The sequence below is a fragment of the Giraffa tippelskirchi genome, chromosome 5 (genome assembly GCF_054371585.1).
Source record: "Giraffa tippelskirchi isolate mGirTip1 chromosome 5, T2T-mGirTip1v1.2.pri, whole genome shotgun sequence".
Lineage (NCBI taxonomy): Eukaryota > Metazoa > Chordata > Mammalia > Artiodactyla > Giraffidae > Giraffa > Giraffa tippelskirchi.
This window is the reverse complement of record NC_137279.1, coordinates 41,843,386-41,863,334: the sequence shown is the minus strand read 5'-3', so window position 1 is coordinate 41,863,334 and position 19,949 is coordinate 41,843,386. Positions and strand designations below refer to the sequence as shown.

Sequence of the window (19,949 nt, the reverse complement as noted above, 5' to 3'; positions counted from 1 at the left end):
TATGACATCTACTCACAGTACAACAAAATAGATCTCTCATGTCCTCAAACCTTTACTAGAAATAACAGTATTTTTTAACTGCATTTCAGAAACCCCAGGTCTTATAAATATGAACAATAAGTGAAGTTAATAAAATAACTATTGATGTCTTTAAGAATATTCTATTGTGATAACCATTCTTCCACAAATTTAGCTTCCACAAACCAACCCTATTATTCAGATCAAATTTCTAAAAAAGAACCCAAACTTTAGGCTTATATTTTAAATGATTAGATATGGCCAAATTCCTTATGAATAAATATGTGAGCTGCTTTTCAACTCATCATTCAAATGCAGTTTTAAGCTGCTGGTGTTAGTTGCTCAGTCATATCTGACTCTTTGTGACCCCATGGACTGTAGCCCAGCAGGCTCCTCTGCCCATGGAATTCTCTAGACAAAAATACTGGAGTGGTTTGCCATTTTCTTCACCAGGGTTCTTCTCAACCCAGGGACTGAACCTGCATCTTCTGCATTGCAGGCAGATTGTTTACCGCCTGAGCCACCAGGAAAGCCCAAGCTGCTGGGGAACACTGTAAAAAACGGTTGATTTAATGGACTCTTTCTTGCTGAGAAGTTGAAGATGGCTAATGGAGTCAAAGCCCTAGGATTCATATAGGAAACAAACAAATGAAAAAACTAAGTTTAAGTAACTTGCCTGAGGAGCAACAGTTGATAATGGCAAAACCAAGATTCAAAAACTACTGTACCCGTCATCCCTGGTATCGGTAGTGGTTGGTTCCATGATACCCCTGGCACCAAAACCTGCAGATGTTCAAGTCCCTTCTATAAGAGTACAGTTAGTTGGCTGTATCTGCATCTTTCATATCCACAGATGCACAGGGCCAACTGTTTCCATGGTTAAGAATTCAGCGAGGAAGGCAGGGAGAGTACTGGGATAATTTCCATCCTTTCCTTCTGTGTCTCTGAAGATGGGCACATCATTCCCATCCTTGTCTTAAACTCAAAGTTAAAGGTAAAAGGAAAGATAATAGTAGTAGTGTTAGTTGCTCAGCTGTCTCTGACTCTTTTTGCAACCCCATGGACTGCAGCTCACCAGGCTCCTCTGTCCATCTGATTCCCCAGTCAAGAATACTAGAGTGGATAGCCATTCCCTGCTCCAGGGGATTTTTTCCAACCCGGGGATCAAACCCAGATCTCCTGCATTGCAGGCAGATTCTTTACCATCTGAGCCACCAGGGGAGCCCAAAAGGAAAGATAATTGGGGGAAATTTCTTACAGATGTGTAAACCAGTTGCCCATATTGGCTTTGTTACGGTCCCTAATCCAAAGAGTGGCCCAGCACAATTAGGTCATAACAGAGAAGGATACTAATCATATTTGCTATGATGTTTCTGTAGCACAGAGGCTAAGAGACTGGTTGTATGTTCAGAGTGTCTGGGTTTGAAACCTGTATCTACTCCTTGTTACCTATATAACCTTGAAAAGTTTATTTAATCCATTTATGCCTCTGTTTCTGTAATTGTAATTTATCAACAATAAAATCTCCCTCAAGAATTATTACAAGTTTTAAATAAATTGATACCTACAAAGGGTTTAGAGCTGGCACATTGTAAATATTCAATGCATGTTAGCTAGTAACATCTTAAAAGTGTAATGAAAGTTGATTTTTAGCTTTCAAGTTTTCCCAGCAAGCAGAAAAATCTGTAATTTTAGTAGTTCTCATAATTTTAAAATGTGGGATACAAGAATTGTGTTAATATTTGAAGGCAGAATTAAAAGAGGGATGTGTAAGTATTTTTGGAAAGGCTAGCTATAGAAGGTGGTGGGTTCTCAGTCACTGGAAGCATTCAAGTAGAAACTAGACAATTATTTACTAGGGGTGTCGGTGCTTTGGGTTTAGGAAAATGTAGAAAGTTAAAACATGCAAGTTGAAAATTAATTAAATGACCTCTTAAAAGTTTGTAGAACCCAAGAGCCCTAGGATTGTATATGTTAGTTTGTGTCCATAACGTGGAGGTCCTTTTTCTTGGAAGGGTGCAACTGAAACCTATTTCCTGTCCCTAACCATAGATCTTTAAATACAGGAGTATAGGTGACAGTATAAAATCTTTACTAAGAAAAATCAGTCTTTTATGTAGAGTGATTTTAATAGAGGTGTGCTTCCTAATATGTTTCCCTGTGTATATTGTGTGTGCATACTGAGGTATATTTATTTTTAATTTGAACAACTGAATTACTATTGGAAAATAATCTGAGCAGAAAGTTAAAGATGAATTCAAATAATATGCATGATCAATTTTCCATTTATGAGAATTATTTAAAGATGATTTATCCATAATAAAATCATATAAAGCTTAAACTCTTGAGGGACAATGTACATCTATTTTTTCAATATCTGTTACTATATGCACGCACATATTTCCTTAGGAAAATTTTCAAAAATATTCACTTTAGCTCCAGAGCAAGAATAAAAGATGTATTTCACCTCTAAAAGGCACTGTCCTGCTAATATTACATGAAATAAGGAAAGATTTTTTGCTTGGTGCTAAAATACACTTTAGGAAAGGACAGATGTTGATTTCTTTATAGTGATATCATTAGCTGTTGGTGTAGGACAACTTAAAACAAGTTCTTAGTTTAAGCAGCCAGATATACAGGTTAGATTTTTCACGTAGAAGTTCTAGACCAACACAATACTCTAAAGCAATTATCCTTCAATTAAAAATAAATAAATTAATAAAAAAGAAGTACTAGAAAGAGATGACATGATTTGAGGTTTGAAAATATCGACAGTTGATCTGGATTATCACTGTTTGGTTTTGACTCAATAATTGATACCAGAGGAGCAACTATTCCCAGAATTCTGGAAACGCAATCAGAGAGTGAGAGGATAGGATGACCAACCATGGCTTCCTTTGAGAACTCACAGTGTAAATCAGGGTGTTGCCCTATGTGATTCTGCCTCCAGTATTCAGCCTGTCATTCTCGTTGTTAATTGCAGAAGAAAGGACAAACTCCCAAGTATAAACAAGCAGAAGCATGACATAGGAAGGCCAGCATCCCAGCTCGTGTTCTACCCACAAGGAGGAAAATAGATGTTGGAAAGACTGCTGTTTCCTTTGGGGTTTTCGTTAGTATCGGCTCGCTAAGGGTGTGGGTGTGACCTAGATTATCACATTGAAATACAATATTTTAAATGATTTGTTTTTAAAGAGGGACTTATTACTACAAGACCAAGCTGCCATACCCTCCACAATAATCCAATTACAGAGAACAGATTTTGAAGGAATTAATGTTATGCACTAAAAGGCTTAAAACATCACAATACTTTCCTGGCAAATTGCTTTGGTTTTGAAATTGTAAAAGAGGAACACATCTTTCACAATCATTTAAACTGTGATGTTAAGTTAAAAAAAAAATCTTAGTCACACTAAGAGGTTTACTATTCAGAGAAATACTGAGTAGAACCTGTGATTTGTTTAATTTCTGGGAAATCTTATTTCTAATCTTCAGTTAGGAAAAGAGTTTGCAACTCAGATAGTTTTATTATTTAACCCTTGTCTTAGTTACATAGACTTCCCTGGTGGCTCAGAGGTTAAAGCGTCTGCCTCCAATGCGGGAGACCTGGGTTTGATCCCTGGGTAAAAAAAATCTTAGTCACACTAAGAGGTTTACTATTCAGAGAAATACTGAGTAGAACCTGTGATTTGTTTAATTTCTGGGAAATCTTATTTCTAATCTTCAGTTAGGAAAAGAGTTTGCAACTCAGATAGTTTTATTATTTAACCCTTGTCTTAGTTACATAGACTTCCCTGGTGGCTCAGAGGTTAAAGCGTCTGCCTCCAATGCGGGAGACCTGGGTTCGATCCCTGGGTCGGGAAGATCCCCTGGAGAAGGAAATGGCAAACCACTCCAGTATTCTTGCCTGGAGAATCCCATGGACGGAGGAGCCTGGTAGGCTACAGTCCACGGGGTCGCAAAGAGTTGGACATGACTGAGCGACTTCCCTTTCCTTTTCCTTTCCCTTTAGTTACATAGGCCTTTTAATAGCAACTGTTATCAAAATAGCCAGAGTAGACCATATCCCAGGGATTGATAAAGAATGAGAGAAGAATAAAGAGTCATGTGAAACAGAAAAAAAGGTAAAAGAAAAACAATGTTGCATGTTTACCAACTGATGATGTTTTGAAAGTCATTTATAAGAAGGCAACAAGAGTTTGGCAGTTGTTACTGAATAATCTGCTTATAATAAAGTTACAAGGTACACATCTTTAGTTTTAGAAGATGAAGCTAAGTGGATATAGAATAAATAGTATGTACCTAGAAGTTTTGTGTCCGACTCTTTGCGACCCTATGGACTATAGTCCACCAGTCTCCTCTGTCCATGGGATCTCCCAAGCAAGGATACTGGAGTGGGGTGCCATTTCCTTCTTCAGAGGATTTTCCCAACCCAGGGATCGAAACCAAGTCTCCTGCATTGCAGGAAGATTCTTCACTGTCTGAGCCACCAGGGAAGCCCTTCATCAAAATACTAAACTACTAAAAATCTGGAACAGAAGTTTGCAGCAAGGGCTAATGAAGAGGTAGGTGTCTGGTGCTTTTTAATCAATCAATATATTAAACCAACAATCAATGATACTAACAAAATTATATCAACAACAAACTCCTGAAAGCAGTATCTAGCCAAACAATATTTTCTGTAACCTTAGAATATTACACTGTATTATTAAGAGGCAAGATGAGCATCCTCCAATTTTATTCATTAAACCCTCCTATTAATTGTATTTACCTATCTGAAGTTAAACACATACACACACACACACACACACACACACACACACAGAGCAATGGAACTGTAAAAGGAATGTTCTCTAAAAGAAATAGATTATCCTTCCTGGAGAAGCCCATCCACCCCGCCTGCCTTACCTGAGGTGTGTGGACTCGGGGCGGTAGTTCCATCTGATGCTCTGAGCAGCTACGTAGAACTGCCTTAGCCGCGCCGCTTCAGCCCCTAGGTTCCCCCAGCCTGCCCAGCTGGTACCTAGGACCACGAGGACCCAGAGGCCAGGGCAAGCGGGGAACATGGCTCCTTTCCTTCTCTTGCCTGCCGCCACCACCCCGGGGGTGGGTAGGGCTGCCTCTGCTAGGATGTCGGCGGTCCGGGCTGCAGTGAGCTCCTGGAGGCTGCGGGCGGCAGTGTCCTCCTCTTAGTCAACTCCCCCACGCGCCGCTGGTGGCTATAGCCCGGTCTGTCCCCACCTCCTCAGACCTTTCTAGGCCAAGGGTTGGCTAGGTCACTGCCCCAGATGACAGGAGGTGTTACGAAGAGCCAGCGAGTTAGTGACTGTTTTACCACGGGTGAAGGAAAGGCAGTGATCAGAGGTTCTAGCAGCCAGGGCAGTGCTCAGGGATTCGTGAGAGGGGGTAAAACTGTCTCCCACACTTCCATCTGCTCAGCCCACTGCCCAGGAGCCCCTCACCAGCCCCAGCCACCAAAAAAGCTGCCTAGGGCAGAGTTCACACTTGCCAGACCGTGTGCAATTCCCAATGTGTTGGGACCCAAAATCCTTAACCACACTATGCTTCTTCTGATCTGAGGAGAGGGCATTATGCCCTGTTACTGGGCACAGAAATACTGTATTTTCAGGTGGTGAGGAAGCAAGGGGGTGATCACATGAATGGGGCTTGATGGCCTGGCCGGCCCACTTTACTAACTTCTACCCATGCACAGTTCTGTCTTGATTCAATATTGTGTTTCAGCTGTACAGCAAAGTGATACATATATGGGTTTCCCAGGTGGCTCAGTGGTTAAGAATCTGCCTGCCAATGCAGGAGACGCAGGTTTGATCCCCGGGTGGGGAAGATCCCCTGGAGAAGGAAAATGGCAACCCACTCTAGTAATTTCCATGCCTCGGAAATTCCATGGGCAGAGGAGCCTGGCAGGCTACAGTCCATAGGGTCACAAAGAGTCAGATACAAGTTAGTGACTAAACAACAGCATAAATGTATATAGTCTTTTTTAGATTCTTTTCCATTATAGGTTGTTACAAAATATTGAGTATGTCTCCCTGTGCTATACAGTAGGTCCTTGTTGTTTATCTATTTTATACATAGTGAGTGTATATATTTTAATCCCAAATTCCTAATTTATCCCTCCCCTCTCCCCCTTTGGTATTCATTAAGTTTGATTTCTGGGTCTGGCAGTCTGTTTCTGTTTTGTAAATAAGATCATTTGTGCCGTTTTTTTTAAATTCCGCATGTAAGTGATATCATATGCCATCTGCCTCTGTCTGTTGCACAGTTCTGTCTTGATAAGGGCCTGGGGCCACCTAAGCCAGTGACGAAAGAAAGGGCTTAAAGAGTTTCACTGGGAGAATCAGACCAGATTTCAATCCCACTTACTAGCTCTGTTCTCTTTGATAAGTTACACAACCTCTCTGATCTGTTTTGACATCAGGAGAATAAGCATGATAATAATAATATTCCCCAATAGGGTGGTTGGGAGGATAAAGGAACACTGTGAAGTATATAATTCCTAGCAATTGGAAAGCACACAGCACATGTTGATTACTATGATTATATCTTTTCTGCCTCCAGGGCTCCTTACGTATCTCAGAGGATCTGGCTGTTTCTCATGACCTTAAAATATGATTTTGCTATGTATAGAGAATCTGAGAATTATGTTGTCCGAAGCATCATTATGACTTATCCCGGGCTCCCTGAATCTACCTGCCTCCAAGCTTCTGTCTATGACTTGTCTCAGGGGCTTCCCTGGTGGCTCAGTGGTAATCCGCCTGTCACTGCAGGAGACATGGGTTCAATCGCTGGGTTGGGAAGATCCCCTGAAGAAGGAAATGGCAACCCACTCTAGTATTCTTGCCTGGAAAGTCCCACGGACAGAGGATTTGTCGCAATAGTTCTCAATAAATTGTAATCGAGCACTTCACATGGAATCTCCATGATGTCAGGCTCCTCAACAACCTCTGTCTTTGCTTCTTGGCTGACATTATTTGATCTACTAAGAATGCCATTCTCTTACTCTTCACTGTCCACTCTCTAAATTCCAATCAGAGTCCCACCTATCTCCTTGATTCTGGGACAAACTGATTTTTCCATTTTATGAATTCCTACCACACTCTTCAAATAACACACTTATTACTCTCTGTCACTTTGTATTGGTGTCTCTTGTGTTCCCAATCACATTATCAGCTATTCAAGAACAGGAACAGTGCCATATCCTTTTGCATCTATAATATCAGTGCTTTTCAAAGCTGATAAGCCATCAGAATTCCCTGGGGAGGGGGGCCGTATTTTTACAAAATATAGATTCTGACTCAGGACACAGGGCTGATAATCATCCTCCTATGACACTGAGCCTAAGTAAGTACGTGTTAGTTGCTCAGTTGGGGCCGACTCTTTGCAACCCCGTGGACTGCAGCCCACCAGGCTCCTCTGTCCATGAGATTTTTCCAGACAACGATACTAGAGTGGGTTGCCATTTCCTTCTCCAGGGGATCTTCCCGACCCAAGGATCGAACCCAGGCCTCCTGCACTGCAGGCAGATTCTTTACCAACTGAGCTACAAGGGAAGCCCTAATACTGAGCCTAGTGATCCACATAAAGTGAGCAGTCAGAGGTGCTGTGGGCACTTTCATGTGAGTGAAACTTTTAAAAGCAGTGTGTCCCTAAATCTCGAGGTTACTACCAAAATTCTTGCAAAACCTTGTAACCTTTAGACTGTTTCACCATTTTTATTTGCATGTTTTATTTGCATTTTTATTTGCATGTTTACCTAGTCTGTGTGACATGTTCATTGCCTCACTTTCCCAGAAAGGACAGCTATATTGTTTGGCTCTGTACTTTTTGTATCAGTTTCAGATAAGTACTATGTAACTTTTAATAATGTATTTATTAAATATGCGAATCAAAGAATGGGTAAAACACATTCACGTGATGAAGACTCTTCTGCTTCTCTGATTTTCTTCTTGTGTGTTTAGGGTGATGATAAGATACATATTTGCCAACTCTAGTCTTGAGTTTGTAATTGGGACAACCATGATTGTGTATTACATTAATGTCAACAAAGTGATGGATACAGACTTTATTCAGCAAAATATCAAACACTAGAACATGGCATTTAGGAGAATCCTTTTAACTAGACATTCAAGGATTGGTCTCTGGGTCCTCTGGGGGAGAGTGACGGCGGAGGGAAGGTCTACAGCGACGTGTACCTTCCTGTCTGGAGCACCAGTCTTCTGCAGCCTCTGCAGCCTTTGGTGCCAGCCAGAGGCCTCTCTTGGAGCTTCAAGGAAGTCCAAAAGGCTTCAGCAACAGCAAGCACCGAAGACCCAGGAAATCCTATAGAAATTCCCTCAAGTCAGAGACACCTCCTGCCTTCCAACAAAGTAGAGAAGAACCTCCTCCAGTCCAAAAATAAAGAGGCATTTGTATTTTTCCAGTCTGGTCTTCTGGTGAGTCAGATGCTCCGGGCTCTAGCTAATTAGTACCGCAAGTGACAGCTAGGCCAAAGCACACAGACCACCGCAGAAAGACTCAGTCCCAGCTTCTGAGGCTTATGTTGGAGGAAGAGGAAATGGAGCAGGAAGGGGTGGTGGGTGGAGAATTGGGGCTTGTGGTCCAGTCCTTCTGCTCTGGTGCAGAACTAATCTAAAGGAAATTCCATGTCCTTTATTCACAAGTATTTACAGAAAACTGCAGCAAATACTCAACAGTTATAATCAAGTCTTTTCGGGAAAGCTGATGCTCAAAAATAGGATCCTGTGGGGATTGGACAAGGTCACCAAGACAAGGACAGGTGTCTGAAAATGACAGCAAAAATTAAAGTTATTGTGTTTTCCTGAAAAAGATCAAAGAAAGCTCTTATCATATGTACCCTCTAAGGCTTTGTATAATCTTTTTCTAGATTCCAGATATTCTGTCATCTAGGCTATTTAGGAAACTTAACCACTCACTGAGCTTTTTGAGAGAAAAAAGGTATTATCATATATGGTATATATTATATATGATATTATATGATAATATAACATAATATATGATAATATCATATTATTTTTGATAATTCTATGATAATATCATATTATTTTTGTTTTCCCAGCAGGTTGCATAGGGAACTGGCTCCATAAAGTTTGTAAAATTGTTCTAGTTGTCATGATTTCTGGTGATCAAGCAAGGCCACAGTACCATCTAGCAGCCAGTAATGGGAATGTCATACATCCTGAAATAAGTTATGTCTAATTAGAACATTATATCCTGGAGTAAATGGAAATCCTCCTATGTGCTCACTTTCTATTGTCACTCTACTGCTATACCTGTCTCCTACTGCCAACACAATTTCCTGCATAGTTTGAACTTTAATACATGCTTAAAGTGTAACTCCTGAACATATAAAGAAAAGGAAAGCTTTATATTCTTCCTTTTCCTACTGTCTTTTTCCTTCAAAAATACCTCCATAGGCAACTTACCTTAAGGGCTTGGGTCAAACGCAGCATTTGTAAAAACTCCGTATGTTCCTAGGTGGCTAAAGAACAGAAACACAAAGATGAACTTGCCATATGATGCTTTGTCCTTGACCCCAGTCCTTCACATAGTTCATCCAGAGACCATGAAATACCACCCACCCCTGAAGTTCTCTGATTTTAGAGGGAAAGAAGAGTAAAAATCAAAGAGATTTTCAAGATCCCAATTAACTGTTCTGGGCAATTTTCTTTGCACTTCATACCCAAGTTATTGTTGATACTTTAGGTATTGAATACCTGCTTTGACCCCTGCTGTAGCCTCTTCCTGGTGAGAGGAAATCCTTTTAAAACTTCACCCTTAATTCTTGATCATATGGCAATAGTTGTCAAAGAATGGTAGTACTGCTCCCTATAGCCATTTTTTAAAATTTTCATAATGAGCAAGGCTTACTATTGACATTTAGGGAGGGTCTAAGGTTGCTGGATGTCCTAAAATGCCCAAAGCACAAAAGAATTGTCTTATACACTCCACACAACTTTAGAAAAGCTACTCAACATTCCTGGAGGTGAAAAATCTCTGAGCCTAGAACTGAAAGGCTTTACATATAAATGTTAAGTTTTTGTGTGTATCTTTTAAAATGCAATTACCATCTGAATTAAGAGAAGATAATAACAGGTTTTCCAACCCTTCGCCAGAATAGTTCATCATTTTAAAAAATCAGGTTGGTGTTGACAACACTTCTGATACTGTTTGACTCACTAATAGAATATTCTGTCAGCTGACCTTTATGACTGTTGCCTTCATTGTGATTCTACTTGAATGAAGGTACAAGTATGTGCTGGATGACCTCATAGCGCCTGCTAGTGTGGTGGCCCAGTTCCAGTGTGTTATTTCTATGTCACTTTCCCTTGTATCTTGTATTTCTCCTTTATATTATCATTAGGGCACTTAGTGGTTTTTTTAAAATATTATGTATTGCTGGGACATATTACTGGTAAATTTTGCTTCAGAATTAGTCTAGGGGACATTGCCAAAGACTGTTTCATAAAAGGCGTGTCTATATAGTCATTCTGACATACTCATACAGTGAATTAATAATTCATAGAGTGAATTTAAAGTCAGACTAGAAAAACTTAACCATAAACATTTCCATCTTACCTTTGAGGGTTCAAGGGGCTTTTTCCATCATCTGAAATAAGCAAGACACAGAAGATTGGTTTAAAAGAAAAAAAAAATGAGATGAAGGGGAAAGGTCATCAGCAATAGGGATTATTGGGGGAAGTCAGCAGACTGATTTCCAGGCAGGCTTATTATAAGGGACTTATTGGGAGCAATCCCTCCCTGAGAGGTGGGACCTGTTTTAGGCTAAATTAAACATTCAGCAATATGTAACTCCAGAGTCCACTCATCTTTCTTCTCCTCTCTTTCACTAACAACCTGTCCTCCTACCTCTGGTCCCTGACTTCATCCTCGTGGCTACTCTTGGTGTCATTGAGACCATTGGTTCTCAAAACCATTTCTTTGGCACTTGAGGCCCTCTATGTTTGCATTCTGTTCATACTCTCTTAATCATTATTTGGTGGTGGTTTAGTCACTAAGTTGTGTCTGACTCTTACGACCCCACTTATTGTAGCCTGTTAGACTCCTCTGTCCATGGGGTTCTCCAGGCAAGAATACTGGAGTGGGTTGCCATTTCTTTCTCCAAGGGATCTTCCCAACCCAGGAATCCAACCAAAGTCTCCTGCATTGCAGGCATATTCTTTACCAACTGAGCTTGGGCAAGCTAATTGCATAAACAAGCCCAAACCAACATAACAGTGGATGTTTTCCTTCCCTGATCATATACACTATCTGGGGCCTCCTGTCATAATCCATACACTGAACTCTGATCGTGGAAACTTTAAACATGGCAACATGTCTGTCAATCATCCCATGGGTAGATAAAAAGGGGAAAGCATCTCATGCCTAAATACATTTAGAAAATATTAGGCGAAATGAAAAAGAACAAGTGTATTTATTACAGGGCGTGATTGAGCTTTCAATGTGATAGTGAGGGTGCACTTTGAATTTGCAGGGGAGGGACATAGTATGCAGGCTTTTCCTAGTATTTTAACTTGGAATCTTAGAAAGTTTAAAATCAAAGTGAGACAGATCAAGGGAGAACATTCCATTCTCAGAAATGAACTTTTTTATTATATAGATATCGGAGGATGGGTGGTAGCTGATCTCTCTCCATAGTTCAGAGGGTCCCCTGGAAATGTCTCAAAACTAAAGAAAGAATTTGGGGAAGATGCAGGAACAGGATTCCCACATGGCGATGGAGATTAGGATCAGGGTCTTAGGAGCTCTTGCCTCTGCCTTCTGGATTAGGTTAAGCAGGCACAGGTGTTGCATGGAGGGACTGGTTGTAGATTTTTGGTCTTTAAGCAGAGTTACTGTTTATCTGTTGTCCTATTCAATTACAGGAGAGTATATGAAGGAACTTTGGAAAATCAGCCTAATGCGATGGTGGCTTTGTGAAGGGAGAGAGCATGAGAATAGAGAACAAGGGATTCTTCTGAGCAGTGAAGAATAGGTGTTGAAATCTCAATTCCAGGAGAGTGCTGGCAGTACTTTTAACATAGCCACTTTCTGTCCCTGGATTTGAGCATTCCTGACCCCTCTGATACCCCCAGTTTCATGAGGAAAGATGGGCAGCCTCATTAGCTTATTTGAAGAGGCTTCCTTATGTCAGAAAGAGACAAATACCATTTTATATCACTTAAATGTGAAATCTAAAATATCGCACAAATGAACTTATCTACAAAACAGACTCACAGACATAAAAAACAGACTTGTGATTGCCAAGGGGGAGGATGGGAGGAAAAGAGATGAACTGGGAATTTGGGGTTGGTAGCTGCCAACTATTACATATAAATGAATAAACAAGGTCCTAGTGTATAGCATAGGGAACTGTATCCAATCTCCTGGGATAAGCCATAATAGAAAAGGATATTTAAAAAAAGAATGTATGTATGTGTAAAACTGAGTCACTTAGCTGTATAGACTGGCACAACATTGTAAATCAACTGTTCTTCAATTTTAGAAAAAAGAAGAGGCTTCTCAACTTATGGACAGGCTGAGCATCTCAGGCAGAAAATGAAAGGATGTTTGAACTCTTAAGGGAGGGTTCTCTTTTTTTATTCCTAGGCTACAGCTATCTTTTGATGAACAATCCAAGAAACACAGTTTCCCTTATAGAAGATCTTCATCCATTTGGGTCACTTTCTTGCTTCAATCCTGAATTAGCTCCACAAGTTTTCATGAGCACATACACATCTCTTAGCTTTCATACCAAGTCATTGCTAAAGCAGCAGCTCTTTTACACTTCCAGCTTTGTTTTTCACTTCCTCCACTAGTTTTTTTTTTTTTCCCAATTCAGGTGCAATAAACTATTGAACATAGTATTTTTCCAGTTATTTTGCCCTTTTAGGTCTTGTCACATGCCATTATCTCTGCTGTAACTCTATTTTGATGTTTTCCTGTGGCAAAATCCATTCCTCTTATTCTTCAAAGTTAAACTTAAAAGAGCCTTTTCTGCCGTATCAATCTGGATGGGACCCTTCTATTTTGTGTTTCAGGAGTAGTCAGGTAGCATTTTTGCCCTAATGCACTTGATATACTTCAGTATTAGCATTGGTTTAACTTGTCCAAGTCACCTACTGAATTATACATTCCTTAATATCAAGGACCATCATTCTGGGTTACACATCCTGATCAGTTGACCAATAAATGGCTATTGTGTGAAAGAATGAATGAAGGAAGTATAACTCCTTTGTAGTTAGTTTTGGCAATAACTAAGTTTACCTAGAGCAGAAGCCCCCAAGTGTCAGTATGCACACTGGCCTCATAAAATCTTAGTGGGTGGAGTTGGGGTGGGGAGGAACTTTGGAAAAATTCAGACTTCCAGGCCCATCTCTAGATCTCCATATATGAGGATCTGTGTTTTCTTTTTTTTTTTTCTAAATGTGATTCTGATGGGAGTTGGTTCTCAAGACCTCTTAACTTGGCTTTGTTTTCTTTTAATGCAAATGTTTTCAGACATGAACTACTGAACTTGTGGTTTCACTGCCTTGCCCCAAATCACATGAAAGAAGAAAATAAGGAGAATACTGTTTCCAATTTACCTTTTTGTCTGCAACGCCTTCTTAGCAGAGCCAGGAGTATTGAACTCGTCACTAAGCCTGTTGTACAAGCTGCTGCTCCACCAACATAAGTCAGGGCTTCCTGGATAGTCAGTGGCCCTGCTGCAAAACAAACACACACACACGTGTGAGACATTAAGAAGTGTTTTGTGCAGAAGACCATCATTCCCCCAGAAGGGCCCCAACAACACTAACGTGTGAGATCAAATAAGTCCTCCAAGGTCCTGGCACTGCTAACAGCCCAGCACAAAAAGCCTGGAAGTCGTAAATCACTCCAACAGAACAAGACACAAGAAGGACTTGATTTTCTTCCTAATGCTTAAATATCAAACGTAATTTCCAAGGAGTCAAGGTACGGACTCAATAAATGGAATTAGATGATTAAATGGCAGTTTGGACCAACAAAATAAACTGGGTAATTTGGGAGGGAAGGTAATTGAAGATTCACTTATATGACAAAAAGTAGTTACAACAAGCTACTAGAGGGGGAAAAAATGAAAAAAAAAAAAAAAAGGAAAGGGATGAAATAAACCTTACAAGCAGAGCTTGATTAAGGAAGGCATATGGTATTTGGGGGAGGTATATAGTAAACAAAGGTCTTCTGAGATAATAAATTAGGGTTCTTCATTAAATAACCTTCAATTTAAAACATCTTGAAACTTCAAGATGTATTAGGTTGGCCAAGAAGTTCATGTGGGTATTTCTGTAAGATCTTATGGAAAAACCCAAATGGACTTGTTGGCCAATCCAATACTACACAAAGATTATAAGGAAATGAGAGGATTAATTTCACAAATTGGAGCTTTGAAAAAGTAGTGGTGATTGTTTACACAGAATCACGAAATTTGATTCCCACTGCGCTGCATAAGATTCAGAGATTCTGTTTGATTCATTGTGAAACAATTATTAAACCCAGGGGAAACCCAGTGATGGAAAGAGAGACCACTGTCAAGAAACACACAGAGGAGAAAAGCTGATTTCATTATTTTCCATATCAAAGCCACTTCCTAACCCTATGAGACATATACCTTGGCAGGTTGGTATGGTCGTTGACCACTGACCATTCTCTTGGCATGCTGTTCTTTCTGAGCCATTAAGTAATTGACCCTCTGGGCAGTGGAAGCTGCAGGTTGATCCATAGCTGAAATTTCCCCAAGGGTTGGAGCAGTTCATCACTATTGGCTCAATAACAGGTAGCTTGGAGCATTTGACAGCTGCAGAAGAAAAAAGAATGTAGGAAAAGCAAACATACAGAATGAACATAAGGTGGAACAAAGTGGCAATTCAATAAATAAACTTCCAATGAATTGATCAATCTTGCCCACAAAAGTACTATTTACAGAATTTTGCTTCTCAAAAATACTGTTGTCCTAAATATTATTATTACTACCACTGGCAATTAACTGCCATGTCAGCACATATTTCTTGAGCTAACAAGTGTTCAGCATACCTGGCCTCTGAAAGTTTGAAAGAAGTAGAGACCACTATCCTCTTTAAACTGTTTTTCAGGGAATTTCAGGATATTCTCCAAATTTGTGTATAGAAAACGAAATTCAACTCAACTCAGGAAACTGAATTTAATAAATGTTGTTGGGCAGTAGTGACATTTGCAAAGCACTGTGCTGTGCTTCATAGGGAATACAATGATGGAAGAGACGCAGTGCTTCATGCATAGGGTATAGGTCTTCAAGAAGTAACATTCATAATTTATCTTTTTATTTGGGTTCCAGTTATGAAATATGGAACGTGTACAAGGCCACATCATTAATAGGATTGTACCTTGTAACTCACAATTCATATAGCTGGTTTCATGTTCAGCATGCTTATGGTTCTAACACATTTTGTCATATGTTTCATCCTTTGGGAGTACCAGGGCATTAGCTTGTGATGTAAGGAAGGGGAGACATGATATGCCTGTTGCTCATTACTTCTAATTGGGATTGGTGTGGGTTTCATGGAGGAGCTGACACTTTAAGTGGTCACTGGCATTGGATAGGATTTCGACCGACATGGACAATGCCTAGCATGCCAGAAGATAACATTGGAGCTGCCTGCTATGTTTCACCTTACCGCTGCATGTGGGAGCTACTGCTGTCCATTGTCTGGAAGGTCTGCATCGGAGAGCACTATCTCCCACGAGTGTGAATCCAGCTTTGCATCCAAAGTGGCAAGTGGTATTCAAACCAAAGTTCCTCAGATGATGCTGACAGGACATTGTTCCCTGCTTTGGAGTGACAAGGGATGGGCATCGCACCACTGGAGCAGGAGCTGATACTGTGTCCACTGTGAAAAGAAAATGTTTCAATTTACAGAGCTCCCAACTAAGAGGAGCACAACAGAGTTAAGACTGACATGCAGTAACTGTCTCTGGTCCTTTCATAATCAGGGAGGTTCTAGCAATAGCTCCTTAAGGGAGTTAAGGAAAACTGTTAAAATCAGGTATGGAAAACCAGGGGCTTCCCTGGTGGCTCAGCAGTAAAGAATCCGCCTGCAATGCGGGAGATACGGGTTCCATCCCTGGTGCAGGAAGATCCCCTGGAGAACTAAATGGCAACCCACTCCAGTATGCTTGCCTGCAAAATCCCATGAACAGCCCACCTGGTGGGCTACAATCAATCCATGGGGTCGCAAAAGAGTAAGACACAACTTAGCAACTAAACCATCCACCACCATAGAAAACCAGATGAAAACAATTATCTAAAATTGTTCTTGAAGAGATGACTCTCCTGGCCAGAAGAATTTGGGGAGAGGGTGTCACTGTTACTTATATTAAGAAAAAAACCAAACTAAAAAAAAAAACAGAATAATGAGTGTAGAAATATGAAAATTCGGCAAAATATGCATAGACCAATTGCTTGCCCATTGCTGCTTTACTGGGAGGTGTTAATTGTCTTCAGGCCAAAGGTCAGCATGAAATGTGAGGTGTGGAAGATGCCACTGGCTCTGTCACTAACTTGCCACGTGGCAGAGAGATGACAACTGACCTCTCCCCACTTCAGTTCCTTGATTTGAAACATTCGACCATTGACTCCACCCCTAGTGCTTTCCTGGTGATGAAGAAATGGAAACCATTCAATGGACCCAACAAAGCTCTTTGAGAAAAAGAGGCCAAAATTATGAAAGAAAATTTGTGCTTAAAAATCAGTATATCTTTTATTCACAAATATGAAAAAGTCTTGCCACTCCTTATATATTTTTTAAATCCATAGGCTGTGTTTCCTGTATCCCAATAGATAACCCACTTCATGACAGAAGTGAAGCTTTCACAATAATAATAATATTATGTGTACCTGTCACATAGTAAGAATGTATGTAAGTATTTGTTATTTTTGTTGAGGAAATTTCTAGCAGAAGAGCTGTCTTGCAAGGATACACTGTTTTACCTTTGCAGGTTGGCGGGGATGCTGTCCATCTCCCGGAAGCTGTGCACTCAACATGGTTGGACCCCTCCAGCTTCAAGCCGTTATTACAAGAGAAATGGCAGATGGAGCCAACAATGAATTCTCCGTGAGTGTCAGGACAGTCCAGACTTCCTTGCTCAGGGGCAGATAGTTCAGGACATTTGATGGCTGGAGAACCAAATCAAGAATGTCACAATCTCCAAATTGATTTGGAAACCCTGTTTTGCACCAAATTAATTCATTCACATTTTCAACAAATACATATTGCACTCCCACTGTCTCCGGTGTTTTGCTAGGTAGCAGACATTTCACAACAAACACAAGTCATGAAGTGCAGAAGGGAGGGGAAAGGATGGTGGGTTTGCAAAGAGGAGTATAGGGAGAAATTCTAAAAATGAATGAGTCAAGGGTTTAAGCAGTCAGACTCAAGAATTCACCATTTCATCCTCTTTTCTCTAAACCTTCTGCTTCAGAGACCTTGTGGCCTCCCTGACTCTCACTATCCTCTTTGTATAAGGGCAGTCCAGGGTTTCATTTCTGTCCTTCTGCCTGAAATTACTTCCGGTGAGATATCCTGTTGTCACCACAAATTCAGCATATCTATACCTGCAATGATCATGTTCTGTCCTAAACTACTATTCCTTCCATTTGGATCCCCAGGCTTTCTTTTTTTTTAAAAAACCACAGATTCATAGCACAGGTAAGCGCAAAACCTCCTGGTCAAGCTAGGAATTCCCTTAACTGACCTCATGTGTTCTTGCTTCTGGGCCTTGGCTCCCACAGCCCTAAATTTCTTTCAATTTCCATTAAATAAAATCCCAGCCATCCTCTGGGATCCAATCAAACACAGCCTTTCCAAAGCCTCTGCTGATCACTGCAGCCTGAAGTCTCCTCTGAACACATCGGTGATTTTGTTTGAACTCTCATGCTATCATATCACATGTCAACTCTTCCCTCTTCTCCTGGATGGAAAGCTCCTAAACCTGAGAATCATAAATCTTTGTGTTTCCCACAATCACACTGCAGGATCTCAAGAGGTAGTGCTCAACAACCATATGCCAAGTGTATGAGTAAATGAATTAACTATTTCCCTCAAAAACTGTTTTTATAAATTAATTGAAGTTACATATTTATCTTAGGATCATGTCTTTCTCTCGGTGACATTCTCTGACATAAGACTATTATTTATCAACAAATATTGGGTTATTGGAGCTTCCCTGGTAGCTCAGCTGGTAAAGAATCTGCCTGCAATGCAGAAGACCCGGTTTGATTCCTGGGTAGGGAAGATCCACTGGAGAAGGGATAGGCTACCCACTCCAGTATTCTTGGGCTTCCCTGATGGCTCAACTGGAAAAGAAACTGCCTGCAATGCCAAAGACCTGAGTTCGATCCCTGGGTTGGGAAGATCCCCTGGAGAAGGAAATGGCTACCCACTCCAGTATTCTGACCTGGAGAATTCCATGGACTGTAGAGTCCATGGGGTCGCAAAGAGTTGGACATGACTGAGCAGCTTTCACTCACATTGGGTTATTGCCAAATTGAGTGACTATTCTTTCTTTAAGTCCAAGGCTATCTGAAAGCAATGCCTTGGTCAGATAAGGCTCATTTTACTTAGCTGTTTTGCTTTTTAAAAAAAACTTCTTAAAGTCTTGTGTAATGCCTCATGGAAAAGTATTGGTTTTTACATGCTGACACATGTTTTTTGGAATGGGCTGTTCACTGAAGGACTGTGGATCCTGATTATGTGAAACCATTCAGATAGCCAAAGTAACATACTGAATTTCAGTTTAGAACTATGAAATTTTTGAGTAATTAATGAATCCATGCCTGGAAGATCAATTCAGTTTATCAAACATTTAATATCTATTGGTATAAGTCATAGATACTAAATCATTTATGAACATTTTCACTAAAATAACTTTTTCAGACTCTCCCAGAAAATACATAATGTCGGCTGTACCCCAGGCAACAGTGCCTGACACAGAGTAGAGGGGTCTCAAAAGATTTGTCAAAAGGATGAAAGATAGTAAGCACAATTTAATTTGGATGCATTCCGACACGTGTTTTTACATGATGTGAAAAGAAACAAGAAGAGTTCCTGTTTTTAAAAATTGACTTAAGTGACCCCTAGCATACAAAGAGAATTCCATAGCACTAAATCTACTTGGGGAATATGCTTTGGTCTCAGTTCTATGAGTCTTTTTCTGCCAAGGTTATAAACAGAGCCTTTTGTATCTAGCAAAGTCTCTGAACCCTCTTCTGTAAACATGAACTTTGTCGAATCAAAGGCCCCTAAGAAGGATTTGACTAACTTGCATAAAGAAGCATGTTTTCCAGTCTGAGGGGCAGACTTGATGAGGTACAAGGAAGCCTAGTCCAGATCTGGCAAGTGGTGGGCACTCAGCAATCAGGGGCTGAATTAAATTTGGGAAGTTGACAAGGAAGTTGGTGGAGTGAAGGGGCCTAGCGCAGAGGTAGAGGAAGAGATTTTTTACCAAGGGATGATCTCTCCGGGTTACAACAAAAAGTAGTCATATTCTTGAGCCTACTCTAAAACTTTATTAAAAACTGACTTATTACAAGAAGAATAGGAAATGGCTAAGAGCTGCTTTTATCACCATACTTAATGCTCTATTTTCATGGATTTCAAAGCAATGCTGTCTATTGAAAAGTTCTTCATTAATGTTTTCTATAATTTGTGATGTAGGTGAGCATGATGGCATGTGAATTCATGAATTAGTGGGTTCACTGACATGCTATCATCAACTGGTAAAATATTGCTTTATATTATTTTAATTTTAATGAATTCTTTGTCTCTGTGTATTTTTTTTTTTTTTTTTAGCTCAAGTCAAATGTAGTTTTGTCATGAAATTTTTGGTAAGAAAAA

General features: G+C 40.2%; 2 protein-coding genes and 1 long non-coding RNA gene across 7 annotated transcripts in view; 1 reads left to right on the top strand and 2 right to left on the bottom strand.

Moving 5' to 3' along the window:
• Nucleotides 1-5,213, bottom strand: part of F5 (coagulation factor V) — a 79,863-nt gene extending 74,650 nt beyond the window's left edge. For all 3 annotated transcript variants that reach the window (XM_081489575.1, XM_081489574.1, XM_081489576.1), the window contains exon 1: nucleotides 4,927-5,213. In XM_081489575.1, the coding sequence (XP_081345701.1) occupies nucleotides 4,927-5,084 (158 nt within the window). In that variant the 5' untranslated portion in view covers nucleotides 5,085-5,213. The remainder of the gene's footprint in view (nucleotides 1-4,926) is intronic.
• Nucleotides 1-19,949, top strand: part of LOC145506023 (uncharacterized) — a 287,451-nt gene that overhangs the window by 112,622 nt on the left and 154,880 nt on the right. The gene's annotated exons all lie outside the window — the stretch shown is intronic.
• Nucleotides 8,087-19,949, bottom strand: part of SELP (selectin P) — a 44,591-nt gene continuing 32,728 nt past the window's right edge. For 2 of the 3 annotated variants that reach the window (XM_081489577.1, XM_081489579.1), the window contains exons 10-16: nucleotides 17,045-17,230; nucleotides 15,732-15,944; nucleotides 14,690-14,875; nucleotides 13,644-13,763; nucleotides 10,636-10,666; nucleotides 9,483-9,538; nucleotides 8,087-8,819 (exon numbers count right to left, since the gene is read on the bottom strand). In XM_081489577.1, coding sequence (XP_081345703.1) covers nucleotides 9,484-9,538; nucleotides 10,636-10,666; nucleotides 13,644-13,763; nucleotides 14,690-14,875; nucleotides 15,732-15,944; nucleotides 17,045-17,230 — 791 coding nt within the window. In that variant the 3' untranslated portion in view covers nucleotides 8,087-8,819; nucleotide 9,483. The remainder of the gene's footprint in view (nucleotides 8,820-9,482; nucleotides 9,539-10,635; nucleotides 10,667-13,643; nucleotides 13,764-14,689; nucleotides 14,876-15,731; nucleotides 15,945-17,044; nucleotides 17,231-19,949) is intronic. The other variant, XM_081489578.1, reaches the window with a different exon arrangement.